At 47.2% G+C, this 26,690-nt stretch overlaps 3 protein-coding genes across 4 annotated transcripts in view; 2 read left to right on the top strand and 1 right to left on the bottom strand.

The window, feature by feature from the left end:
* The window catches only part of SDR39U1 (short chain dehydrogenase/reductase family 39U member 1), a 226,905-nt gene that overhangs the window by 147,218 nt on the left and 52,997 nt on the right, over positions 1–26,690 (bottom strand). The window lies entirely within an intron of this gene.
* LOC128399759 (arylamine N-acetyltransferase, pineal gland isozyme NAT-10-like) lies at positions 1,354–3,229 on the top strand. The gene has a single exon (XM_053361478.1). The coding sequence runs from the start codon at positions 1,592–1,594 to the stop codon at positions 2,402–2,404; it is 813 nt and encodes a 270-aa protein (XP_053217453.1). The 5' UTR covers positions 1,354–1,591; the 3' UTR covers positions 2,405–3,229.
* Positions 4,661–7,067, top strand: LOC128399754 (uncharacterized). Its single transcript, XM_053361473.1, has 2 exons — positions 4,661–4,689; positions 5,856–7,067. The coding sequence occupies exon 2, from the start codon at positions 5,868–5,870 to the stop codon at positions 6,846–6,848; it is 981 nt and encodes a 326-aa protein (XP_053217448.1). The 5' UTR covers positions 4,661–4,689; positions 5,856–5,867; the 3' UTR covers positions 6,849–7,067.

The raw sequence follows: 26,690 nt of genomic DNA, 5'->3' as shown, positions 1-26,690 counted from the left end.
GTACTGTATATAATTAAAAACCACATAAAATTAAAATTGAAGACCATCAATCAAGCATTATAGAAATATGTTTTCTTTTCTTTCCTTTTTATATATATTTTTATTACGTTTTTCTATTTTACATTTTAGAATATTCATTTAAACAACCTTAAAATATCAGTGACTTCCCTTCTCCTCTTTCCATGGTTCATTTTGCATACCATAAATCCCTGCATATTTTACATAAACTAAACCATTCAGTATTCCATTATTATATCCATCAAAACTTATTTACACTGTTGAATTTATCTTAAGGCTGCCAACGTTTTCAAATGTACACAATTTTCACCCATATATTCAATAAACATTTTCCAATCTTCTCTAAATGTATGTTATTCTTGTTTTCTTATTCTATATGTTAAGTCTGCAAGCTGTGCATATTCCATCAGCTTAAGTTGCCATTCATCGTTAGTTGGGACCTTGCTTGTTTTCCACTCTTGGGCTAACAAAACACAGACCGCAGTAGTGGCATACGTAAATAATCTTTTTTGACACCTGGGAATTTCCATCTGAATTATCCCCAACAAAAAGGACTCTGGTTTTCTTGGGAAACAACTTTTAAACTTTTTTTTAAAAAAATCATTATAAATTATTTCCCAATACTCTTTTACAAGTCCACCACATATGACAGAATGTACCCTCAGCCTCGTTGCATCTCCAGCAATTATCTGTTTCAGTCTTATACATTTTAACAAGTCTACTCAGAGCTAAATACCATCTGTAAATCATTTTCAGGTATGTTTTCTTAATCGCCTGCATTTAATTCCACCTCATCTAAAGGCTGAAACGGAAGGGGCCTCCTGAAAAACAGAATAATGCAGGAAGGTATGGGGAAAATATTTTAAATGGAGAGTGGGGTGAGAAAGAGAGAAAAAGAGAGTCACCGCTATGCTGTACTTTTGTATTTAATTGGACAGAGGCTAGCAAGGGTTAAGATCCTGCCAGAGAGTTGAAACAGGAGCCAGTGGGAGGTGCTCTGTCTGTATCTGTGTGTTTGTGAATGTGTGGTGCATATCCATGGTCACATGATATCCCTCATTTCCTTTCTCTCTCTCTCTCTCTTTCCACATAGCAAAACAACTGCTGCCTTTTGCATACGGAATCGAGGTGCTTTTCCAGAGAAGTTGAGCTGAGACCAGGCCAGCAAGCAGGACTGTGGAGAGAGCCAGGATTCCTCAGTTCCCTGAGCTTGGAAAGGGGTTCGGAGCCGTATATGTAGAATCGGAAGATCCATTCACGGCAGCTCAGGGGTGAGGATCCTCCCCGAGTTTTAACCTCGCTGGAATGTGCCCTTGAACTCTGCTTAATAGGCTGCCGCACAGAGAGAGGAGTGTGTGCAGAAACCAGCTAGCCAAATACATTCTGCCCCTTTCCATCTCTGGCTCTGCTCACATTTGGCTCTCCACCATAAACATGTGGAAGATTGCAGGGAAGGCAATATAACCCTGTGTGTGGAAAAGGTCTCCCACCTGCGAGCTCTGGGAGCGTAAAGAATAGAAATCCCGATCTACCTCCTCATCCTTCCTCATCTACTTCCTGAGTCCAGTCCAGAATGGACATTGGACATTACCTGCAACGAATCAGGTACCAGGGCCCCACACAGCCTTCTCTGGAGACCCTGCGCGGCCTCCACCGGTGCCACCTCCTCTCCGTGCCCTTCGGGAGCCTCAGTATCCATTCCGGGGAGCCCATCGTCCTGGAAGTGTCCTCCCTCTACAACAAGATCGTCCGGCAGCATCGGGGTGGCTTCTGTTTTGAGCTGAATGGCCTCTTCCTGTGGCTGCTGCAGACATTGGGATTTGATGCCAAAGCTATGGCCGGGCGCGTCCGGAACCGTTTCACCGGCTGCTATGGCCCCCCGTTGGACCACATGGTGATTTTGGTGCAGCTAGGTGGGCGCCAGCTGCTCTGTGACGTGGGCTTTGGTGAAGGCTTCACGGAGCCATTAGAGCTGAAGGCCTCTGTGGAGCAAGTCCAGGAAGGTGGCATCTTTTGGCTGGGCCTCCAAGGAGGCGTCTGGGTGCTGGAACGCCGAGAAGTCTCTGGGAAGGAGGGGAGGCCCTTATATCAGTTCACCCTCGAGGAGAAGAAACTGGACGATTTTACGGGCATGTGTCTGTATCACCAGACTTCGCCCAGCTCCATATTCGTTTGCAAATCCTTCTGCTCCCTGCAGAAAGAAAATGGCGGGCGCCTCACCTACATGGGTTGGCGTCTCATTTCCAAGAAGGGAGAGGAGCGTACAGAGACCACCCTGCAGAGCAACGAGATCCCAGTGGTGCTCCGTGAGAAATTTGGGATCAATCTGAGCGGGGACTTCAAGCCAAAGGATGAAGAAATCCTGCCACCCCTTGAGGAAGTTTAATGAGGGATGGTGGAAATTGCTCCCAATCAAGATAATAGCCTAAAAGATGGTTTGTAAATAATTTCTCAGGGTGTAGCTCCTAGCCACTGGCTAAGTGCCATGATGTCATGGAAGCGTCACAAACATTCTAATCTCTAAAGAAAGGGGAAATTTCATTTGTTTGCTCCAATCCCGGACCTGTCTGTTAACTTCCACACTCTTGCTATTTTGCAAATGTAGTGAAATAAAAAAATTAAGGTCTTATATATATAATAAATGTTCATAGATGTACCAAGCAAACGCACATAAATATATAAACCACATGTCTGAAGCAGCACAGGAAAACAGCCCTGGAACCATTTTGACTCCCAAACTGACCAAATGATTTCTCTGCAAGGTCAAGGAAAATGGAAAAGCCTCCCCATCGTCTTTTCATTCACAAATCCTGTCTTAAAGGTATGTCTGTGTATGAATAGGGTGAGCCTGTGACCTGGCTCAGGAACTAAGTTTTTATCATTACAAAAGACTGGCCAGGCTCTCCAGGGTATCCAATCAAGTAAGCATTAACAGGTAACTTGCCAGACAGGAGGTAAACAACGCACTCAGATTTCTGTTGTAGACTGCCCTTTCTGTGATGTAGGTAATGATGTGTCAGGGGGTGGTCTTGAGCTACACCCCTTCTGTGATGTATGTATGATGTTTCTGGGGGTGGTCTTGTACTCCAGGGCGGGCAACTTAAAATGTCTATATAAGGGCGGGCACACCTTGGTTCTGGGTCCTCCTCCTTCTCCTGCGTGTGAAGGGGGCACCCTGTTGCAACAGTTCAATAAAGATCAGGTTTACTATTCAATATTCTCTGGTTGGCCTCTGTTATTTTCTCCAACCGATGGAGAACCTGCAAAGGACTCTATAAGTGCTCTTGTGTCCCCCATAAGGGAATAAGGGCAGATTTACATTTATTACAACAGGTAGTGCAGTTTGGAGTTCTTGCACAAGAAACCTGCTTCCCATGCCCTTTAGCCAAAAGAGGCTCATAGAGCTGCTTATAAAAATCAGCTTTAAGATGGTCCCTGCTCTCAGGCTCACAGTCTCAAAATACCATACATGACACCCAAGGAAAAAAGCAGTAGGCGGGAGAAAGCAAACTCGATCACAAGTTTTTAAAGCTGCAACCAACATCAGTGGCAGTTCTACCCCAGATCAGACCCTAGAGCCCAGCAGGCAACAACATCCAGAACAGGGCAGTTGCTGCCACACACAGTTCTTCCCTCAGACGAGAAACTTGATGATAGAATCCTTGCAGATGGGAGACTGGTGGAGTCACCCCTCTCTTTTGATGTGACCCTGCAAAGTTGGCCTGGCTGAGAGACCCTGGCTGGCACAAGTTCAACCAGAGAGTTGTGTGACTGAGTGGCGAGTTGAACTTGCACCTCCTCTTGGTCATAATCTGAAACTATCCACTTTGCTGAATTAGAAATTTGTGTGTTCCGTTTATAGATTGTTCATATGCCTCTTAACACACTCTGTTATGTACTGAAGTTCTCACCCTGAGCCAGCAGGGGGATACTGTAGATAGTTTTCACTCAGGTCCACATATGCAAATAGGGATTGAAAATGACGTTCAGTGATTGGATAGTTACAGAAAGTGATTACAGTTGCATTGTAGTGGAGCTCTATATAAGTAGGCTGGCTGAACCCTTCAGTTCAGTTCTGTTCTGGCCTGTGAATAAACAAGAGCTGTTTGAAGCATCGCTGTGTCGTCTGATATGTTCACCCACAACTTAACACACTCCTAGGCAAAGTTTGGGGTTCCAATAGAAACCAAGAGATTTGCCGCATCAGCCCCAGACCAGCAGGTCCTCACTGAAGACCAACAAGGCTCAGGGATGGGAGGGACGAGAGGTGCATCAGTTTTTAGGGAAACAGTGAGGGTTTTTTTAAAAAAACCCACACACATCAGAGTCACAACAGACTAGCTCTGTGCAAAACTCTGATAGCAACCCTCTGGCATATGAATGAAGCAGATAAGGAGGTCCACCTTATTCTCAAGAAAATTGGGTGGTGAGGGAAGGGGGAATCTTGGAGCCAGCCTATGGGAAGTCACCACTTCATAGTTGGTGGAGTTGGGGAGGGAAGAATGAGTGATGATCTGCGAGAGACAAGTGCTGTGGTCGCTTTGAGTTCATGCATAGAGAGGCTTCAGGAGGCGGGGTCACGTGAGAGGGGAGGAGCCAAAGCCCTTAGAAATAAACAAGCCTTTCTGACTTGCATTAACCCAGAATTTCTCCGCCTGCAACTCGCCTGGCGTAACAGCTGTGAGCATATGGAATGGAGGGAAGGGGGATAGAATATAGAAAAGGAAGGGGAGGTGGGGGTGTTATAGAATATACTGAATAATTGTCAGACGGGTGGGGCTAGGATTGCATAGGGTTTGCTGCTAGGAGGTTGCCTGTGTTTTAAACAATTACATGCCAGGCAGAAAGTGAACAGGCGATATTTTGCCCAACCACTTTGTCTTCAAATGCTGCACCTGTTAAATTTCTGCCTTGCATTGGAGGCACACAGAAGCCCTGCCATGAAAAAAAGTGGTTTTCGTGGGAATGAGGACACTCAGCCCTTTATTGGCGAAATAAAATATACATTGTCCTCAATAGAGGTGTTTAATTCATGCCAACTATGAATCTGTGGCAGGAAAGTGTGGCTGTTAAGTACCTAGTGGGCTGTATTGTATTGGTCTGCAAATAAATGGAGGTGGGCAAAATCTTTCTATTGGACTGTCTTAACTGAGGTAGGAATATGCAGGCCTCCTGGTTTCACAGAACTCTTCATTGCACAGAAGGGAAAGGTGGATATTTCAAATGCATATTGGGCAAACTAGATTAGAAAGGCAACAGATCCGCCGGCTTGCTGTTAATGGGAATTTTGCAACACACACCAGACCTGGAGGTGGTTACTCATTGCGCCATTAGTGTAACATCCAATATGCAAATAAATTGTTGGTTTATTGGGTGATGAATTTGCCCACGTCGTGTGAAAGTCTGATGCAGTTCAGATCTTTTGTAACAGGAGGACTGTGTGTGAGAGGGAGGCAGCACAATCTTAGACGGTGATGGAGCACCGGAACCAGGAAGAGGGCCTTCTTGGTAGTGGCACCCACTCTGTAGAACGCCCTCCCATCAGATGTCAAGGAAATAAACAACTATCTAACTTTTAGAAGTCATCTGAAGGCAGCCCTGTTTAGGGAAGTTTTTAATGTCTGATGTGTTGTTGTTGTTGTTGTTGTTGTTGTTGTTGTTGTCGTCGTCGTCATAATCATCATCATCATCATTAATTCTGCTGGGAGCCACAGTGGGGTGCGGTATAAATTATTATTATTATTATTAGTAGTAGTAGTAGTAGTAGTAGTATTTCTAAAAATGAAGTCACTTCCTTTCTCATTCTCTACCCGTTTCTCCTTCTCTGCCCCCTAAAGGTCTTGACTGCAATGGTTCTGCAGAAGGAAGTCCCCAAAGTCCACATATTCAGCACCAGGGCAGGAGATGTGATTCTTCGCCCTGATCTGAACTGCTACCTGCTCCTCTCCGGTTTGCCGACCTCGCCCTGCGCTGAGCTCTGGCCCTTGCACCCTTCCCTGCGCGGCAGCGAACACTATTTCAGCTCCCGTTGGCACAACACCATCTACGTCATCCGGGACAACAAACTCCTGGAAACCCCAAACCTTCACACCGAGCCCAGCAGAGAGCCCCGTCGCCTGCACCCCAGCTGCTGCGCTGGGCAACATTATTTCGTTGTTTCTGGTGGCTCCTTTGGCATAATCTTAAGCCCGGGCACCATGACGGCAGTCAAGGACTTGACCACAGGGGAACCAGATCCAGACACACAGCCAGGACACCATCAGTGGTCCAATGAGAAGATGGGAAGCCATCGCAGTTACCTCTACTGGCAGCTGTGGGATAACTTCAGCGGAGAAATCTTCTCTTTCCACCCCAGCGTCCTCAACTTCTTGCCGGGAGGTCTCGGCCTCAGCAAAGGGGACGCATTCAAGGCCTGGGAGCTGCTGAACATTTTCCACAACTACTCCGACATCCCTGTCTCCAGGTTACAGGAAGTGTCCCGGAAAGTGGGCTGCGCCACAGAAAAGCTGGCTGATGTTGGGCGCAGCTGGGTGGCAGCGGCCCTGCCAGATTCTCCTGAGCCAGGCTCCGTCGCCATGGCGCTGGCCAAGGCTCAGTTTGCATTACCGACCGAATATGGCGGGGTGGGCCTGAACACAGAGCAGGAGGAATGGGGGGAAGCCCGTGAGGTGGAGACAACCCTGACGTTCACACTACAGCCCGAAGATGTTGCCTATGTGTGGCAGTATCAGCTAGGGCTAGGGAAGGAGGTCATCTTGTTTTGCAGGGATGTTGAGGTCACTCTTGGCTGCGACCCGCCCACTAAGGTCCCCCTGCCTTCTTCATCCTAAATAACAGCTGGCTCCAGCTCTCCATTGCTTTCCACCCTTTCGCCCTTAGATGTATTTCTGTACACTACCAACTGATAAATGCTGAAATCAACAAACAAACCAGGGGTGGGGGGACCTGTGGCCTTTGCAATGTTAGTAGATACCAAATCCCATCAACCCCAGCCAGTGGTCAAGACTGATGGGTGTTGCAGTCCAGCAACATCTAGAAGGCAAAAGGTTCCTCATTGGGAAGAATTCCTGGGGATGTGTGTGTGTGTGTGTGTGTGTGTGTGTACAAAAGCTTAATAAAATGCTTTTAATGCTTGCTTGAATAGAGGGCCCATCAAATCTCACTACAGATTGAGAATTCCTTCTGTGGTTGTTTTAAATAAATAGATTCCCCCCCCCCTCCAGCCTTGATGCAGGGAATTAGAGTGGTTCAGAGTGGTCAGTCCTGACTCTCTAGGGTTGGTGGGTTTATCCAGAGGGTGAATAAACACCTATAGGTTGAAATGGGGTTGGAAAAGGCCCAAACGAAGAAAAGATGAGAGGCACAAAAAAATTAATTAGGAGCTCAGAGCCCCAGAAATACATGACTTGGGCATGTGCAGAGTGCACCACCCTTCCCACTGAGGAACCTCTGCATTTGATGATTTCACAATACAGCCGTATTCCTTATTTTTTGTGTTTTATGACACCTAGTGATGATGATTAATAAATGTTGATTATATATTGATGTTCCTTGGCTTTATTTCATATGCATTCTTAAGAATCTGGGTTGGGGATTGACAAATTTATTTATTTATTTTTAATGTATTTTTTATTAAAGATTTTCTTGGTTTGCAAGCTCATCAAGGGGTCAAATGAATTCAAGAGGCTTGGGGGACCCTGGAACAGCAAAACCACCAGAGAAAGGGACTGTGGCTTTCTTTCTTTTTATTGGGGTGGGGGGGACTGTCCCTATGCCGGTGTTTTAACATACAATAATGAATTTGTGGTCTATGACTGTGTTACAGAGCATTGTGTGGGGCTGACTTGTCTTCCAGCCTTTGAGTTGCACATTTCTAAAGCTAAAACAAGGGGACGTCGCTTGGTATGTAAAACACTTGAGGTATTGTTTCACGACACAAGTTTGCATATGCAACTTTATTTGCATAGATGCAAATATAGGATGACCGGGGTGGGTGGGGAGGAACTCGTGTGGGCCCTCAAGCTCACTGGAGGAAACTGAGCCAGCCGCTATGCCTCCATTCTAGCCTGGGATTTCTGTAGCAAGATCACTGTCTCCAGCACCCTAGCATGGAGTCTCTTGCCCACTGCATGCTCCAAAGCTAAGCACCCAGGAACCCTGAAAACACGAAGTGCTTCGTTCTCAAGAGCATCGAGTGAAAGTTCTGTTGCGTATGGTGGGAAAAACGTAAAAGGCGGATCTACACGGATCCTCGTGAATTCATATGATTTTTTCATTCAAATTAAGTAAAACCACCATGATACTGTAGACCATGTCTTACTCTGTAGAAAGCATCAAAAAATCACGCATCCACTGTTTCGGGGGGGCGCAGGGGCGCAAAAACATGGTTAAAAAACACGGATCCTCATGGATCCTCATGATTTTTCCACTAGATCAGCCCAAACTCACCATCAGATCAAAGATCATGGCCATGGGCACAGCATCCACCACAAAAATCACGGATCCACGGCTTCCTGGCGAAACCGTGGCCCAAAAACGTAGTTGTGAAGCACGGATCTTCATGGATCCACACGCTTTTTGCATCGGGCCAACCCAAACTCACCGTCAAATCACACATCATTCCCAGTGGCACAACCTGCACCACAAAAATTACGGATCCTCGGCTTCCTGGCCACTCCATGGCTCAAAAACGTGGTTTTCAAGCACGGATCCTCATGGATCCTCACGCTTTTTGCATTGGGCCAACCCAAACTCACTGTCAAATCACACATCATGGCCAGGGGCACAGCTTACACCACAAAAAACACGGATCCACGGCTTCCTGGCCACTCCATTGCCCAAAAACGTGGTTTTCAAGCACGGATCCTCATGGATCCTCACGCTTTTTGCATTGGGCCAACCCAAACTCACTGTCAAATCACACATCATGGCCAGGGGCACAGCTTACACCACAAAAAACTCAGATCCACGGCTTCCTGGCCTCTCCATGGCCCCAAAACGTGGTTTTCAAGCACGGATCCTCATGGATCCTCACGCTTTTTGCATTGGGCCAACCCAAACTCACTGTCAAATCACACATCATGGCCAGGGGCACAGTCTGCACCACAAAAATCACGGATCCACGGCTTCCTGGCCACTCCATGGCCCAAAAACGTGGTTTTCAAGCACGGATCCTCATGGATCCTCATGCTTTTTGCATTGGGCCAACCCAAACCCACTGTCAAATCACATATCATAGCCAGGGGCACAGCCTACACCACAAAAAAACTCGGATCCACGCCTGCCGGGCCATACCGTGGCTCAAAAACGTGGTACCAAAGCATGGATCCTCATGGATCCTCATGATTTTTGCACAAGACCAGCCCAAAGTCACCATCAGATCAAACATCATGGCCAGGGGCACAGCATCCACCACAAAAATCACGGATCCATGGCTTCCTGGCCATACCGTGGCCCAAAAATGTGGTTTTGAAGCATGGATCCTCATGGATCCTCATGATTTTTGCACAAGACCAGCCCAAAGTCACCATCAGATCAAATATCATGGCCAGGGGCACAGCATCCACCACAAAAATCACGGATCCACGGCTTCCTGGCCATACCGTGGCCCAAAAACGTGGTTCCGGACCACGGATCCTCATGGATCTTCATTCTTTTTGCATTGGGCCACCCCAAACACACTGTCAAATCACACATCATAGCCAGGAGCACAGCCTGCACCACAAAAATCATGGACCCACGACTTCCTGGTAAATCCATGGCCCGAAAACATGGTTTTGAAGCACGGATCCTCATGGATCCTCACGCTTTTTGCATTGAGCTACCCTAAACTCACTGTCATGTCACACATCATGTCCAGGGGCACAGCCTGCACCACAGAAAACTCAGATCCACGGTCATCTGGCAACGGCATGGCCCAAAAACGTGGTTTTGAAGCATGGATCCTCATGGATCCTCATTATTTTTGCACTAGATCAGCCCAAAGTCACCATCAAATCACACATCATGGCCAGGGCCACAGCCTGCACCACAAAAATCACGGATCCATGGCTTCCTGGCCACTCCATGGCTCAAAAACATGGTTTTGAAGCACGGATCCTCATGGATCATCACACTTTTTGCATTGGGGAACCCCAAATTCACCCTTTATTCACATATCTTGTACATAACCACAGATCTGACCACAAACATCATGGATCTACTGCTTCATGGCCCTGGCCAGATGCTACCCTGGATATATTGGCCAATTTTTAGGTGGGTGTGCTGGGATGGAGGAAACGGAGTCGGCTGAATCTCTATCCATTAAAGATGGGCGTCCAATGGCTGGGCCAGAATAATTTCAGTTCTGTTTGCCAGCTCCCAGCTCTTCATGGGGCGCAATAGTCACCTGTAGCTGCCATCAGGAGTCCCTGTGTGATCCTGGATGCTTCTGTCTCAATGGAGGCATTGGTCACAAATGTAGCCAAACTGGAATTTTTGAATCTATGTCGGATTAGGCAATCGGTACCGTACCTGTCCCTTTCCAACCTAGCCATGGTGATCCATGCAGTAGTCACCTGCATACAGTGGTACCTCGCAAGACGAATGCCTCGCAAGACGGAAAACTCGGAAGACGAAAGGGTTTTTGGTTTTTTGAGCTGCTTCGCAAGACAATTTTCCCTATGGGCTTGCTTCGCAAGACGGAAACGTCTTGCAAGTTTGTTTCCTTTTTCTTAACACCGTTAATACAGTTGCGACTTGACTTCGAGGAGCAACTCGTAGCACGCGGTGTGGTAGCCTTTTTTGAGGTTTTTGAAGACTTTGGTGATTTTTGAAGCTTTTCCAAAACTTTTCCAACACCGTGCTTCGCAAGATGAAAAAAATCGCAAGACGACAAAACTCGCGGAACAAATTAATTTCATCTTGCGAGGCACCACTCTACTAGACTACTTTAACTTGCTGTACACCTGAGCCGGGGAGTGCAGGGTATAAATGTGATAGAGAGAGAGAGAGAGTGAGAGAGAGAGAGAGAGAGAGAGAGAGATGCAGGGCTACCCTTGAGACTGCTCCAGAAACTCCAAATGGTCTAAAATGCAGATGCATGAGTTCTTACTTGGACTTTGTGGAGAGCCCACATTCAGTTGGTTGTTCATCAGCTGGATTGGCTCCAGGTGGAGTATCAAATCAGGTTCAATGTTTTGGTGCTAATCTTTAAAGCCCTAAACAGTCTGTGACCTTTCTTATCTGTGGGAATTATCTTCCAATACACCCCCATGAGTGTGACGCTCATCTAACAACAACCTACTGGTGGTCCCTGGCCCAAAACATATCCAGCTGTCCTCAACCAGAGCCAGAGCCTTTTTGGTGGAACACTTTGTCTAATGAGACCAGGGCTCAGTGCAAGCTATCTCAGTTCTCTCACTTGTCATGGTGAGTGGGCTTGCACTTTCCTATGACCCTTGTGAGCGAAGCCGTTGGGAATCTCGTACTCCCAGCAGGGTCACCCAAGGTGGTAAGGTCAAAGAAAATTAAATATGCTCAGAGTCCTGTAGTGATTTCATGCTCTTTATTGCAGCTTGTAAAACAGTGACTGAATTTTCCCCAAAACCTCAGGCTTTTATATACATTATTTACACAATGAGTCCCGTCTAACTGGCTGATTCTGCTTCCCTCCTGGAGCCTGATTGGTCTTTTCCTGCAAGCCAATCAGTTCTTGCATTCTAGGATCCTACTTGCCTATTGTTCTAGGATCCAAGCTTAGTACATAACAGGGAAGGAGCTAGACAAAGAATGATCCAAGAAGTCCTCAACGGCAGAACAGATGGGTGATAACAAGCAGTGTGTTACAACGGCTGTGAAGGCAGATGAAGGCTGCAGCAGATAGGATCCACCAGTTCGTCGTGACTACTCATGCCATCAGAACAGAGCCCTACTGCGAAGACTGTGCGTTGGTCAGTGTGCACTGATCTACACACATAAAACAAATTCACGCACAGGCATCTTCCAAAAACCCAACCCAACCCCCCCAAACCCTCCCCCCATGGCAATCACTAAATGGCTACGGGGGCAGGAATGTGAAGCCCCTAGTCATGAACCGACACATGGGCGTTCAGTCGTTCTGACTCAAGGAATGAGGCAGTTGAGCAGCTCAGGAGCTGTATCCATGACTGAGCAGCCCCTTTTAGGATCCACTATGCTCACCCCGAAAAGGGGAAGGGGCTGGAAACGGTGCCCTAAACATAGTATGCCTCCCTTTTTCCCTGACTGGATTACCGCGCCCAGGTGGAATCTCTTTTCCCATAGTTTGAATCCATTATTCTGCATCCTAGTCTCTAGAACAGCAGAAAACAAGCTTGCTCCCTCTTCAACATGACATCCCTTCAAATATTTAAACATGGCTATCATGTCACTCCTTAATCTTCTCTAGATTAAACAAATCCAGCTCCCTAATTCTCTCCTCATAGGGCTTGGATTCCAGACCTTTTACATTTTGGTCACCCTCCTCTGGACATGTTCCAGCTTGACAATATCCTTCTTCAACTGGACACAGTATTTCAGGTGTGGTCTGACCAACCAGAATAGTGTGGTAGCATTCCTTCACTTGATCTAGACACTATACTCCTATTGATGCAGCCCAGAATTGCATTGGCGTTCTTAGCTGCCACATCACACTGTTGACTCATATTCAGCTTGTGGTCGACTAAGACTCCCAGATCCCTTTCACTGGTACTGTTGTCAAGCCAAGTGTCCCCCACCTGTGCATTTCATTTTTTCTATCCAGGTGTAGTACCTTACATTTCTCCCTATTGAACTCCATATTGTTGGTTTTGGCCCAGCTCTCTAGGCTATTCAGGTCATTTTGAATTCTGACCCTGTCCTCTGGTGTATTAGCAACTCCTCCCAGTTTGCAGTCATTTGCAAATTTGATTAGCACGCCCTCTATTCCATCATCCAAATCATTTATAAAAATATTGAATAGCACCAGGCCCAGGACAGAACCTTGTGGAACCCCAATAGTCATTTTTTTCCAGGATGAAGGTGAGCCACTGATGAGCAATCTTTGGGTTCAGCCCGTCAACCAATTACAAATCCACCTAACAGTAGCTTTGTCTGGCCCACATTTTACTAGTTGTTTTGCAATAATATCATGGGGGACCTTTTCAAAGGCCTTACCAAAGTCAAGGTAAGCTGGTACAAGGGAAAGCAGGATTGTAATTACCGTAAAAATTACTGATCACTTTGGATCAGCAGTCTCAACCTAACCCGCTATGTGGGGAGAGCCACATGTTCCTTTGGAAGGCAAGTGGAATACAGTGTGATATACTGACAGCTGTTTTAAAAGATGTAACTGTAACTTAAAATCCAGTATCAGAAAAAAAACAAAAATAGATGGTCCCTGTGTGGATAGTCATGTTTGCATGATGGGGCCACCTCCAGTGACCATGTGGCCTGATATAAGAGGGTTCTAAAATCAGTCCTGAAAGTAGACTGATTGAGAATGACACACTCATAGCTTTTGCTCTGCCATTAACAAGGTGAGCTGAAGCAAATTATTGCCTCCCTTTGGGCTTAGCAATATTTCCTACAGCATTCTTGTTGAAGGGCATTGGAGAGTTAGGTGAGGGTCACTTTTCTGTTTTTCCATCAAGCCCCCAGACAAGAATGCTACGGCATCAGCCCCAAACACTCAGTCTCATAACAAAAAATACTCAACGGAGTTAGGGCTGAGGGTAGGGGAAGTACAATCATGAGCTTTACAGTCCTCTAGAAGCTGACCCTTTTGGTCATTGTGGTCATGGAGCCAAATATCTGTTCCCAAGTTTAAAGATCTAAACAAGTAAAGAACAAGTTTGGCCTTTACATGCAAAAGCCCTGAAATTCAGCCCATTGGGCAACGGATCATGGGGCTGGGAGGAGGGAGGTAAGGACTAGCACCTTCTCTGCCCTCCACCTCCAACAGCTACACCTGAAAGATTCATGATGGGGTTCGATTTGAGAAGCTGAATGTTTACAAAGGCACTTAGCCAATTTCTGCCACAGAAATTCTGAACAGAAACACTCTGCAGGATCAGCCCCCAAAAGAAACTGCTCTATGGTCTCTGTGTTGGGAAATGGGAACAGATCTTGCTCATCACCAACCTTCCCTCCACAAATAAGTATCACTACGAGGCTGAACTGAACAGCTTGCTCCAGAGTTTTAAGAGATACGTTTCTGTGGTGTAGTGGTTAAGAGGGGTGGACTCTAATCTGGTGAGCTGGGTTCGCTTCCCTGCTCCTCCACATACAGCTGCTGGGTGACCTTGGGCCAGTCACACTTCTCTCTGAACTCTCTCAGCCCCACCTACCTCACAAGGTGTCTGTTGTGCGGGTGGAAGGGAAAGGAGATTTTTAGCCACTTTGAGACTTCTTCAAGTAGAGAAAAGCAGGATATAAAAACTAACTCCATAAATAAGAATTCAATGGAAAAGGACCATCCCTGCCATGATGATGAAAACTTTATGTTTGGATTTTGCTGTATTATACCAACCTGTGGAATATGACAGTTCGCAGTTTCAAAATCTATTTGGCCACAGTGGATTGACAGTCTGGACACACGAAAACCTCTGGAAGATCTTTTGAATCAATGCCTATGCGAAAGCAGTGGTACCAGTCCTTGCAGTTTCCTTCACAGTAAACCATAGTTAGGTCACCACTGGGCCTCCTGCACCCTTCCTTCAAGAAACATAGTGACCAGCAGCCTTCGAACAAGGAAGGTAAAATATCTGAGCAATAGGTTAGTGTATCCTTCCATCCCTCTGGGCATGATCGAGACACAGTAATGTAACTCTCGTTCAAGATTTGTCTCTTTGGGAGGAACAGCATCAATTTCCACTTGAAAATATTTGTCTTGTCTTTCGAAATAGGTTTTCCCACAGGAACGGGGTGTCAGAGACAGAAATAATCGGAGAGGTTCATTGACTGTGAATGGAATATTTTGACAGATAACTAAAGAAGAGAAATAAACTGATTCCAATGTTGCCTTTTGCATTCTAATGAAACAAAATATCTGAAAAATGAAAGTAATTTTCCTTTGCTGGACTTGCCTTAAAGAAATGGATACAAATAGAAATTGCTTCCTCTAGAGGGAGCCTGTTAAATTGTTGCTACAGTCTACTTGAGGATTCAACAACTGTCAGATTAAGATCGTGGGACCAGACTTGTTTGACCTTGATTAAGTATGAGCAGGAAGGAAGTTTGGGTGCTTGCTTTATGCAAGACAAATGCCTTGCTGGAACAGATGCATGAAAAGATGGATTTGATGAATGAGAAAATGGACTTGGTGACTGTTGTGGTTAATAACTGTGGACAAGCAGGGAATATTGAGACAGAAACCATTCAAGGACCAACCTATGAACCTGTATTGACTGGGCAAGTGCAGAAGATAATGGAGGAGGATGTGGCCGCATCTCAAACATTACAAATGGAGAGACCCGAGGCCCTACAGGAGCATAAACCGCTGTCATTGAAGATTGAAGTTGGAGTGGGCCAGGGGGAGTCTGGAGCTGAGGAGGTTCTTAACTTTGGAGAGACTTTGAAATATGCTTTTAAATATCTTTTGGAGTACACTGATGACTGTGGAGAGTGGAACTGTGGGGAATGGGCGGCTTTGATGAAGGGAGATGGAGACAATTTTGGATTTGAATCCCCCAGAGATCTGCTCCCCAATGAGAAAGGGAAGAAATTAAGAAAGAGACCAACAATCGACAAGGAAAAGGGCAAGTATAAACAAAAAGAAGATTTGCAGAAGGGGCATGGAAGAGACTTAAGAGCCTCGGACATAAGACTTCCAGGTTGATGGACTAGATGGAATGGACAGTAAGGACTGACACGACCCGGGACCAGGAAGAAGAGACGCTGGATGAAGATTGGAAGAAAATTTATAAAGAAAACTTTTTATTGGGGGAATTAGCCTAAAATGAATGAATATTAGGGAAAATGTTGGAAGGAAACTATATGACTCTAGCAGAATATATCAGGAGTTATGGATAACTGAGCATTAAGTTTTAAGCCTTAAGGCGTTTTATGGTAAGACAAGGTTAAATAAATTAAGGTAATTTGAATAACAGAATATGGGGAAAGATGGAAAGGATCTGTTGAGTTAAATAATAGGTTAAATTGATAAGATAAATTATTTAACAAAAATTGAGAAAGATGGAAAGAATTTGCTGAAATAATTAACTAAACTAGAATACAAAAAGGGAGGTGTGAGGAGGTCAATGAAACAAGCAAATGGAAGTTGGAGATATGTAACCCGGGATTTGTGTTTTTTGTTTTATTTCCTTTTTTGCCGTATTGTTGTATTGGTTTTTATGTTTTTGCGTTTTTCTCTCTTTTTTTTCTCTTTTCATGTACTGTAGTTGTTCTCTATTTTCTTTTTTTTTTTGTAATTTTGAAATTATTAATAAATATTCCTTTTTTTAAAAAAAGGTTTCCCCACAGTACTGTATTATTTCTTTTGCAATCCAGGGTCTAATGGCAGCCATATCCTTTTGTATGAACTGTAATTGGATGTTATTGCATCAATCACAGAGTGGTTCAATCCATGTTTGGAATCTAGATAGAACATGGTCTTCCTTTTAAAAATGATTACTATCAGTATCCAGTGGACTTCTCTGTCATTTACTGGAATAATCAAAACATCTTTCTTTAGCACTCCAAATCTCAAACAGTTCTTCAGAGCTTACACTGGCAATCTTTGACATATCTGCATGAAGTGGCAAGTATGGTAAGTGGGAAAATTGTTCCATCATGACCTAGCTCTTTGGCCATGATCACCCTGGAGGCAAGAAAGGCATCTATTATGCGATCATTTATCCAGTTTGATCCTTTCAGTGTGGTTATGTCATAGTCATACACACGGATGTTGCCAACTGAACCCTCAAGTCCCATGGTTTGTAGACTGAGTGTGGGGAAGGTACAGTTGTGGGGAAACTGATGTACAGCCATGGGGAAACTGATGTACAAATCAGTGATTTGTCCAAACACTTATCACTTTGTGTTGAGAATATGGGGCTGCTATCAAAAGAATCAATATTGGTCACTGTTAAATCCTCTTTCCCACTTTTTGGAGTGGAGGTCATCTGAGGCTGAGTGCTTTCCAGGTGTCTCATAGTCAGTTGGTGATCTTAAGGAGTCAAACCCCTCAGCAGCCTGCACTGAGTCAGCTGCTAGAGCTACTGTTATCTTTTCCTGCAGCCTGGGGAACTTTCTTCCCGATCTACTCTTCTGTCTTTTATTTCACTTCAACTGTGTGAGCTGCAACTGGCAAGGCTTCCCTGGTTCTGGTGGCATGCTGATAGATTTTGTGGCAGCTATAATATGGTAACAAGTCCTGGCTGATGGGTGCGCACACAATGTCCTGTACGGACTGTGCATGCATGGCAGCCCGTATGGCCGCTGTGCGTGTGGCAGCCCGTATGGTCGCCAGGAGAGCGGCTGCCCATACAGCCTGTACGACCGCCGTGAGAGGGGCTGCCTGTATGGACGCTACGCGAGCAGCAGCCTGTACAGTCACCGCGAGAGCAGCTGCCCATATGGCCCATACGGTCGCTGCGAGAGGGGCTGCCTGTACAGTTGCCGCAAGAGCGGCAGCCCACATGGACGCCGCACAAGCGGCAGCCGGTACAGCGACCGTACTGTCACTCTCCCCCCAGCATGGCACCCCGGGGCACCATCACCCCGCTGCCCCTTCATATGTCCCTGCAGTCAATCAAATGTACTATGAACAATCTGAAGTCATGCTGGGCACAATTCACCACTAATCCTCTGGACTCCAGGAAAGCTGTCAGCAGGCACCATGATGCCCATGGGCACCACGTTGGAAACCCCCTATTTCAAAGTTTGCACTGACAAAATATAGTGTTTGTTCCTTGGCTGTGCTCTGTGGTTTTTGTGGTTCATTCTGTGGTCATATACATCATGTGTGATTTGATAGTGATTTCAGGGTGACCAAACATAAAAACCTAAGGATCCATGGGGATCTGTGCTTCATGAGAATCTTTTTACAGCATAGCAGTGCCCCAAAGTGATTTGGCCATGAGCAGCATAGGTGGTCGGGTAATGAATATGGGGCGACCAAGAAAACTGTGGAGCCGTAAATTTTTTAAAAATATATATATATTCAATTTTATAAGGATAGGGAAGTACAGAAAGGGAGAAGGGGGAGGGGATAGATATATAGATAGATTAGAAATTTAAAAGACCTATAAAGATTATCAAATCCTACAAAGTACTACTACTACTACTACTAATATATTTGTACCCTGCCCATCTGGCTGGGTTTCCCCAGCCACTCTGGGTGGCTTCCAAAAAATAAATAAATAAATAAATAAAAATACATTAAAAAGTCACACATTAAAAACGTCCCTAAACAGGGCTGCCGTCAGATGTCTTCTAAATGTCAGGTAGTTGTTTATCTCTTTGACATCTAATGGGAGGACATTCCACAGGGTAGGCACCACTACCAAGAAGGCCCTCTGCCTGGTTCCTTGTCACTTTGCTTCTCACAGTGAGGGAACCACCAAAAGGCCCTTGGTGCTGGACATCAGTGTCTGGGCAGAACAATGGGCGTGGAGATGCTCCAAAAGCATGAGGATCCATGAGGATGCGTGCTTCAAAACCATGTTTTTGGGCTATGGAGTTGCCAGGAAGCCGTGGATCTGAGTTTTTTGTGGTGCAGGCTGTGCCCCTGGACATGATGTGTGATTTGACAGTGAGTTTGGCCTGGCCCAATGCGAAAAGCGTAAGGATCCATGAGGATCCGTGCTTCAAAACAACGTTTTTGGGCCACGGTATGGCCAGGAAGCCGTGGATGTCAGTTGTTGTGGTCCGGGCTGTGCCCCTGGCCATGATGTGTGATTTGACGGTGAATTTGGGCTGATCTAGTGCAAAAAGCGTGAGGATCCATGAGGATCCGTGCTTCAAAACCACGTTTTTGGGCCACGGTATGACCAGGAAGCCGTGGATCCGTGATTTTTGTGGTGCAGGCTGTGCCCCTGGCTATGACGTGAGATCTGACGGTGAGTTTGGGTTGGCCGAATGCGAAAAGCGTGAGGATCCATGAGGATCCGTGCTTCAAAACCACATCTTTGGGCCATGCCGTTGCCAGATAACCGTGGATCTGAGTTTTCTGTGGTGCAGGCTGTGCCCCTGGACATGATGTGTGATTTGACAGTGAATTTGGGGTGGCCCAATGCAAAAAGCGTTAGGATCCGTGAGGATCCGACGTTCAAAACCACGTTTTTGGGCCACGGTATGGCCAGGAAGCCATGGATCCATGACTTTTGTGGTGGATGCTGTGCCCCTGGCCATGATGTTTGATCTGATGGTGACTTTGGGCTGATCTAGTGCAAAAATAATGAGGATCCATGAGGATCCGTGCTTCGAAACCACGTTTTTGGTCCATGCCGTTGCCAGATAACCGTGGATCTGAGTTTTTTGTTGTGTAGGCTGTGCCCCTGGATATGATGTGTTATATGACAGTGAATTTGGGGTGGCCCAATGCAAAAAGCGTTAGGATCCGTGCGGATCCGACCTTCAAAACCACGTTTTTGGGCCATGCCGTTGCCAGATGACCGTGGATCTCAGTTTTTTGTGGTGGATGCTGTGCCCCTGGACATGATGTTTGATCTGATGGTGACTTTGGGCTGGTCTTGTGCAAAAATCATGAGGATCCATGAGGGTCCATGCTTCGGAACCACGTTTTTGGGCCACGGTATGGCCAGGCAGGCGTGGATCCGAGTTTTTTGTGGTGCAGGCTGTGCCCGTGGCTATGATATGTGATTTGACATTGAGTTTGTGTTGGCCCAATGCAAAAGCGTGAGGATCCATGAGGATCCGTGCTTCAAAACCACGTTTTTGGGCCACGGTATGGCCAGGAAGCCGTGGATCCGTGATTTTTGTGGTGGATGCTGTGCCCCTGGGAATGATGTGTGATTTGACAGTGAGTTTGGGTTGGCCCAATGCAAAAAGCGTGAGGATCCATGGGGATCCGTGCTTGAAAACCACGTTTTTGGGCCACGGAGTGGCCAGGAAGCCGTGGATCCGTGATTTTTGTGGTGCAGGCTGTGCCCGTGGCTATGATATGTGATTTGACGGTGAGTTTGGGTTGGCCCAATGCAAAAATCATGAGGATCCATGAGGATCCATGCTTCGAAACCACGTTTTTGGGCCACAGTATGGCCAGGCAGGAGTGGATCCGAGTTTTCTGTGGTGTAGGCTGTGCCCCTGGCTATGATGTGTGATTTGACAGTGACTTTGGGTTTGCCCAGTGCAAAAAGTGTGAGGATCCATGAGGATCCGTGCTTGAAAACCACGTTTTTGGGCCACGGTATGGCCAGGAAGCCGTGGACCTGTGATTTCTGTGGTGGATGCTGTGCCCCTGGCCATGATGTGTAATTTGACAGTGAGTTTGGGCTGATCTAGTGCAAAAATCATTAGGATTCATGAGGATCCGTGTTTTTTAACCATGTTTTTGCGCCATTGCGGCACCACGAAACAGTGGATGCGTGATTTCTTTGGTTCCTCCTACAGATTAAGATGTGGTCTACAGTAGCATGGTGTTTTCATTTTGTTTCAATATAAAAATCATATGAATTCATGAGGATCCGTGCCTCAGATCCATGTTTTTGTGGTGCTGCAGCGCGGCAAAGTGTTGGATCCACGTTTTTTATAGTCCAGTTTGTAGGCGTGCCTTCTAGGTGTGATTTGACACTGCATTTGTTGGAATTATTTTTTAAAAAGTGGAGGATCCATGAGGATCCGTGTAGATCCGCCTTTTATGGAGACCCCGTATGGTGGAACTTCGCGGTGAAAACACAAATTAAGACATGCCAAAGGAAACTCCAAGTTTTTCACCCGTATATTTGCACCGAAAATAACAGCTCTAACTGAAAGGCAGCGTGGAGATCTGTCTCGTTTGTTGCAATACACATGCCTAATAATCATTGCATAATCTCAGCCAGTTGTATAACCTCAGAAGGGGCGTGGCTGCGAAGGGACGCTGCACTTTTGAATTTGCCACCTGAATTTGCCCACGTACACACAACCGGGCAATGGCACACACCAACTTGCCGCCCTCCCCCCAAGCAGAACTACGTAGACTCCCCCCACCTCTCTCCGGCGGCGCCCAAACATGGGAGGTGTGACGGGGGGGGTGGCCAACTTTTCCGCACGCCCCCCTGCGCCTGGGCTCGGCGAGGATACACAAACAGTTCCGCGGCTTCGCTTCACGCCAAGATCCTGAAGGGGGAGCAGATCTAGGCGGAGATCTGCTGAAGGGGGAGCAGATCTCCTAGGGTGGAAGCTGTCGGAATAGAGGCCGTCCTTTGCACCTGCCCTATGTCCCCAAAAACGATGCAGAAGCACAAAGAACCCTCCTCCCTTCCCCCAACTCCGCTCTCCACCCGCCTACGCAAACTTTCCTTGTCTTTAAAGCAGGGGTCAGCAAACTTTTTCAGCAGGGGGCCAATCCACTGTCCCTCAGACCTTGTGGGGGGGCCGGACTATATTTTGAAAAAAAATATGAATGAATTCCTATGCCCCACTAATAACCCAGAGATGCATTTTAAATAAAAGCACACAGCTCCGCGGCTTCGCTTCACGCGAAAATCCTGAAGGGGGGAGCAGATCTCCCCCTAGATCTCCTAGGATGGAAGCTGTCGGAATAGAGGCCGTCCTTTGCACCTGCCCTATGCCCCCCAAACGATGCAGAAGCACAGAAAACCCTCCACCCTGCCCCCCAGCTCCGCTACGGGGAGCTCCGCCTACGCACAAACTTTCCTTGTCTTTACAGCAGGGGTCAGCAAACTTTTTCAGCAGGGAGCCGCTCCACTGTCCCTCAGACCTTGTGGGGGGCCGGACTATATTTTGAAAAAAAATATGAATGAATTCCTATGCCCCACAAATAACCCAGAGGTGCATTTTAAATAAAAGCACACAGCTCCGCGGCTTCGCTTCACGCGAAAATCCTGAAGGGGGGAGCAGATCTCCCCCTAGATCTCCTAGGATGGAAGCTGTCGGAATAGAGGCCGTCCTTTGCACCTGCCCTATGCCCCCCAAACGATGCAGAAGCACAGAAAACCCTCCACCCTGCCCCCCAGCTCCGCTACGGGGAGCTCCGCCTACGCACAAACTTTCCTTGTCTTTACAGCAGGGGTCAGCAAACTTTTTCAGCAGGGAGCCGCTCCACTGTCCCTCAGACCTTGTGGGGGGCCGGACTATATTTTGAAAAAAAATATGAATGAATTCCTATGCCCCACAAATAACCCAGAGGTGCATTTTAAATAAAAGCACACAGCTCCGCGGCTTCGCTTCACGCGAAAATCCTGAAGGGGGGAGCAGATCTCCCCCTAGATCTCCTAGGATGGAAGCTGTCGGAATAGAGGCCGTCCTTTGCACCTGCCCTATGCCCCCCAAACGATGCAGAAGCACAGAAAACCCTCCACCCTGCCCCCCAGCTCCGCTACGGGGAGCTCCGCCTACGCACAAACTTTCCTTGTCTTTACAGCAGGGGTCAGCAAACTTTTTCAGCAGGGAGCCGCTCCACTGTCCCTCAGACCTTGTGGGGGGCCGGACTATATTTTGAAAAAAAATATGAATGAATTCCTATGCCCCACAAATAACCCAGAGGTGCATTTTAAATAAAAGCACACATTTTACTCATGTAAAAACACCAGGCAGGCCCCACAAATAACCCAGAGGTGCATTTTAAATAAAAGGACACATTTTATATACTGATTCCCGGACCGTCCGCCGGCCGGATTTAGAAAGCCATTGGGCCGATCCCACCCCCCGGCCCTTAGTTTGCCTACCCATGCTTTACAGTGTTTGGTTTTGGGTCTCCTCCCCCTCGGGAGGGAGGAGCCGAGGAGCCGGCCTTCTCCGCCAGCCCCTTCCGGGAAGCTGCCGTGGCCCGACTGTCAGCGACTGCAGTCCGGGAAGCCGCTGCGCCCTGGTGAAATTGGCGCGAGAGCCTGCAAACCAGGTGAGGATTTTCTGCAGCTGCATTTGCTCCAACCGACCTCTGCTGTTTGTTGTCACTCGCTTGCAGGCTTCCTCTCATGCTGTGTTGTGTGTTTGTTTTTGCCCTGCACCGCGCACCACGCAGCGGGGTGCCGTGGGGGTGTGTGTGAGAAAAGTTTTAGGTGTTCCTACCTGGGGGGCATGGTGACGGCGGTGCTAACAACCGTGAGTTAGAAAGGCCGAATCCTTCAATTTTTGAAAATTAGTCAAGGGGCGGGGGCAAAGAAAGAGAAGGAGAGAGAGGTGATGTCATTTATTTATTTGTTTGTTTGTTTTCATGAAAGCTATACACGGCTTGATTGTAAAAAGGGGGGGTAGTTTCAGGTGGTTTCTAAAAATTATTAGATCACTCCTAAAAGCATGTTAGTTTCCTTCCCCGTCCCCTCCCAGCAGAATGACTGGAATAGGCTTTAGAGGGGAGAAGAATATCTTCCTTCTTGAAGCTCCACTACACTAATTTTGCATTGGGAAGTGGAAGAAGGGCTGTGATTATTATTAACTTGTTGTGATGGGTGAAGCACTCTGTGCTCACAGCTTGCGTTTCAGCGTGCTCTGTGGAAAATAAAGCCTTGGGCTTGGGAATTAGCCCTTGTGACAGAAGCCTGGGATTCCTGGGTTCCTGGCCCAGTTCCGCCCACAAGGAGTGACCCTGCAGGAATAGAATCCCTCACGCACCATTCCTATGGCCTGCAGAAATGCCACAGGATTCTGGATCTGGGGGGTCCTAGCCTTCTGCAGCTTAAGAAACCATGGCACACTCTCTCAAGATTGCCACTTTCTCTTCATATTCTGGCACAGCTTCTTTGCGATGTGGAGAGAGGCAGGAGGAGGAGAAGGATAATAGCAATGATGTTATCCCCAACCTCCTACAGCACGGGAAAAGCTTTTCCTGTTGTGTTTCTGCTTCTTGTGCCAGATCTGGTTAATTAATAGGACACTTGGCGCCTGTAAACATCCAGTGGTCATTGGTCTTCCATAGCTGAGAATAATCCCCCCCAAGAAGCCTGAATTGCAAACCACACTCCTTGATCCCCGGTTTTGTGCCTCTTAAAAGCGCAGTCTCACAGGAACACAAGGAGCTGTCTAATTCCGAGTCAGACCACTTGTCTATCTAGGTCAGTATTGTTTACACTGACTGGCAGCACCTCCCCAGGGTTTCATACTGGGGCTCGTTTCCCATTCTTACCTGGAGATGCTGGGGTTCAACCTGGGATCTTCTGTACGCAAAGCAGATGTTCTGCCTCTGAGCTGCGACCTTTCCCAGTATTCAGCTTGTACACACTGTTTGCTTATGAAATCACAGAATTGTAGAGTTGGAAAAGGACCACAAGGGCCATTTAGTCCAACCCTCTGCAATGCAGGACTCCTTTTGCCCAATGTGGGTCTCAAACCTACGACCCTTAAGAGTTTCATGCTGTACCAACTGAGTTGTCTTGTTGAGATTTATAGATAATTCCTGGCGTACTCGGTATTTGCAACTCAAATTGCCACAGCAGCATTCTTAATCTAGGCAGGGGAACGTATAACAGTATATGCATATAACATTGTCCAGTTAGGTGCTGCTAACAAGCCAAATCTCTGGGAAACGAGGCCCTAGGCACAAATGCATATTAAAATTATGCAAACAGGGGAAATGCCCTAGAAAAAAATTATGGCTGGCTTCCAAAGGAAAATGAAATGAAAACATCTGTCATGGCACAGTGTTTGCAGATACAACAAAACACACCTATCTGGATTTGAGATTCGAACGCCAGCCCTACTTCTCATAATCAAACTAGACAAAGGGGTACACAAGATTACCTCAGGGACAAATCAGGCTGTTCAAGTATTCAGTAGGAACTTGTTGAATGATGTAGGGTAATGATCTCCCGTTTGAATCTGCCGTAAGGTTAAGGTGCCTTACACGGTGGGCTCAGGTGCAGAATCTAGCTTCCTGAGAATTTCAGCTTTACATATAAGTGTAACTGCAAACACACGTGAGCTTCTGGCCCACAGGTTTGCAAACATTTCCTTGAGAAAGCAGACGGGTAGAAGAAATCCAAGATCTCAGGTGGGTAATAATCAAATGACATTTCACTGGGCTCTGCACAGCACCTTAGAGCCAAATCAGAATAAATTGTGCTATATCATTGTTGCTTTTTAAGGGGGCAGAAAATAATGAAAAACAAGATGTTCTCAACAGAGGTGTTATTGATGCAGTTTGGATGCCACTGACACAGAATGTCACATTTTTTTAACACAGCAGGACCCAGCCCTGAGTTAAGGGTCACTTCATTGCTTTGTATAAATAAAACATGTATTTCTCATTTCCCTTTCCCTCTCTACCAGCAACAGCAATTCACATTTTGTGATAAGATTGCCTCTGGACCTGGAGGTTCCATTAACCTGTATTTGCTAGCACCTGTCGATTAGAACCTCTTCCGCATCTCTCCACCCCGGGACATCCATGGCTGCCATTGTGCCCCGGGCAGACTCCCGTGGCACAGACATCTTTGCTACCCGCCACGGTTTCTTCGTCGTCCGCTCAGACCTGGGTTGTTTCCTCCAAGCGCTCGACTTCCGTTTGGGGCAGGACCTCCAAGTGTGGGATCTGCACCCGGCCTGCCGCAGTGGGGACCACTACGTGGGGGACCCCACCAGCTCCGCCATCTACCTCCTCCGTGGGGACTCATTCTGCAAAGTGCTTGACCTGAGCTCCGAGCCACCCTCCAGTACCCTCCCGCTGCACCCCAGCTGCCAAGGAGGTGACCATTATGCCTTCTGTGAGGGCCGGTTCTTCATCTTTTTCCTGACACGTGGAGTGGTCCTATCTGTGGCCGACCTGGCCACTGGGGCCGCGGCTAAAGAGATCTGCTTGGAGCCGGCACTTCTCAATGGACTGTATTACTATGGTGCTGACGCCAGCCACCTCGCCTGCTTAAGGATGGGTGAAGAAAACGGCCTTTGTGGCTACCTTTTTGCAGCAGCAGGGCCCAAGGAGACCTTCTCCGTCCACCCTGATGTGGTCTCCTTCCTTCCTGGGGGGCTGGGCCACACCCACGGGGCTGCCTTTGGGGCTTGGGAATGCCTCAAGCTGATCTCCAACGCCACAGACCTGCCCATGCCCAGCAGCCACGAAATCACCCGCAAAGTTGGTTCCTCGAAGCTGGCTTTCAGTCAGAAATACCGCGTCTCTGGATCTCTGGATCCAGAATCCTTGGCCGCCTCCCTTCTCCAGCACCAGTTTTCCCTCCCCGTCGCTTACGGTGGTCTGGGGCTTCGGACGGAGCAGGAAGAGTGGGAGGAGGCAGCTGAGGAAGGAGAGGCTTTGCGGGTGATCTTGCAACCCCGTCAGAAGCTGTACTGGTGGCATTACCAGCTGGGGTTGGGCAAAGAGCCCCTCCTCTACTGCCGGTCTCTGAAAGTCACCCGCAGCCCTTCGCCACCCACCCATATACCTCTGCCACCGGTTGATTCTTGATGCCAGGACTAAGCAACAAGAATCTGATGTTCATTCAGTTGGGGTTGTGCATACAATAAGAGCGCTGCTTGCTTGCTTGCTCCCTGCCCTGCCCTGGCTGTGCTTCCGGTTTGCTTCGTTGTTACACCCATTTCACAGGCAGTAAAACAAGTTGCTGGGCTTCTCTTGATGT

The sequence above is a fragment of the Podarcis raffonei genome, chromosome 13 (assembly GCF_027172205.1).
Source record: "Podarcis raffonei isolate rPodRaf1 chromosome 13, rPodRaf1.pri, whole genome shotgun sequence".
Lineage (NCBI taxonomy): Eukaryota > Metazoa > Chordata > Lepidosauria > Squamata > Lacertidae > Podarcis > Podarcis raffonei.
The sequence above is the reverse complement of the archived record's forward strand: the minus strand, read 5'-3'. Positions and strand labels throughout refer to the sequence as shown.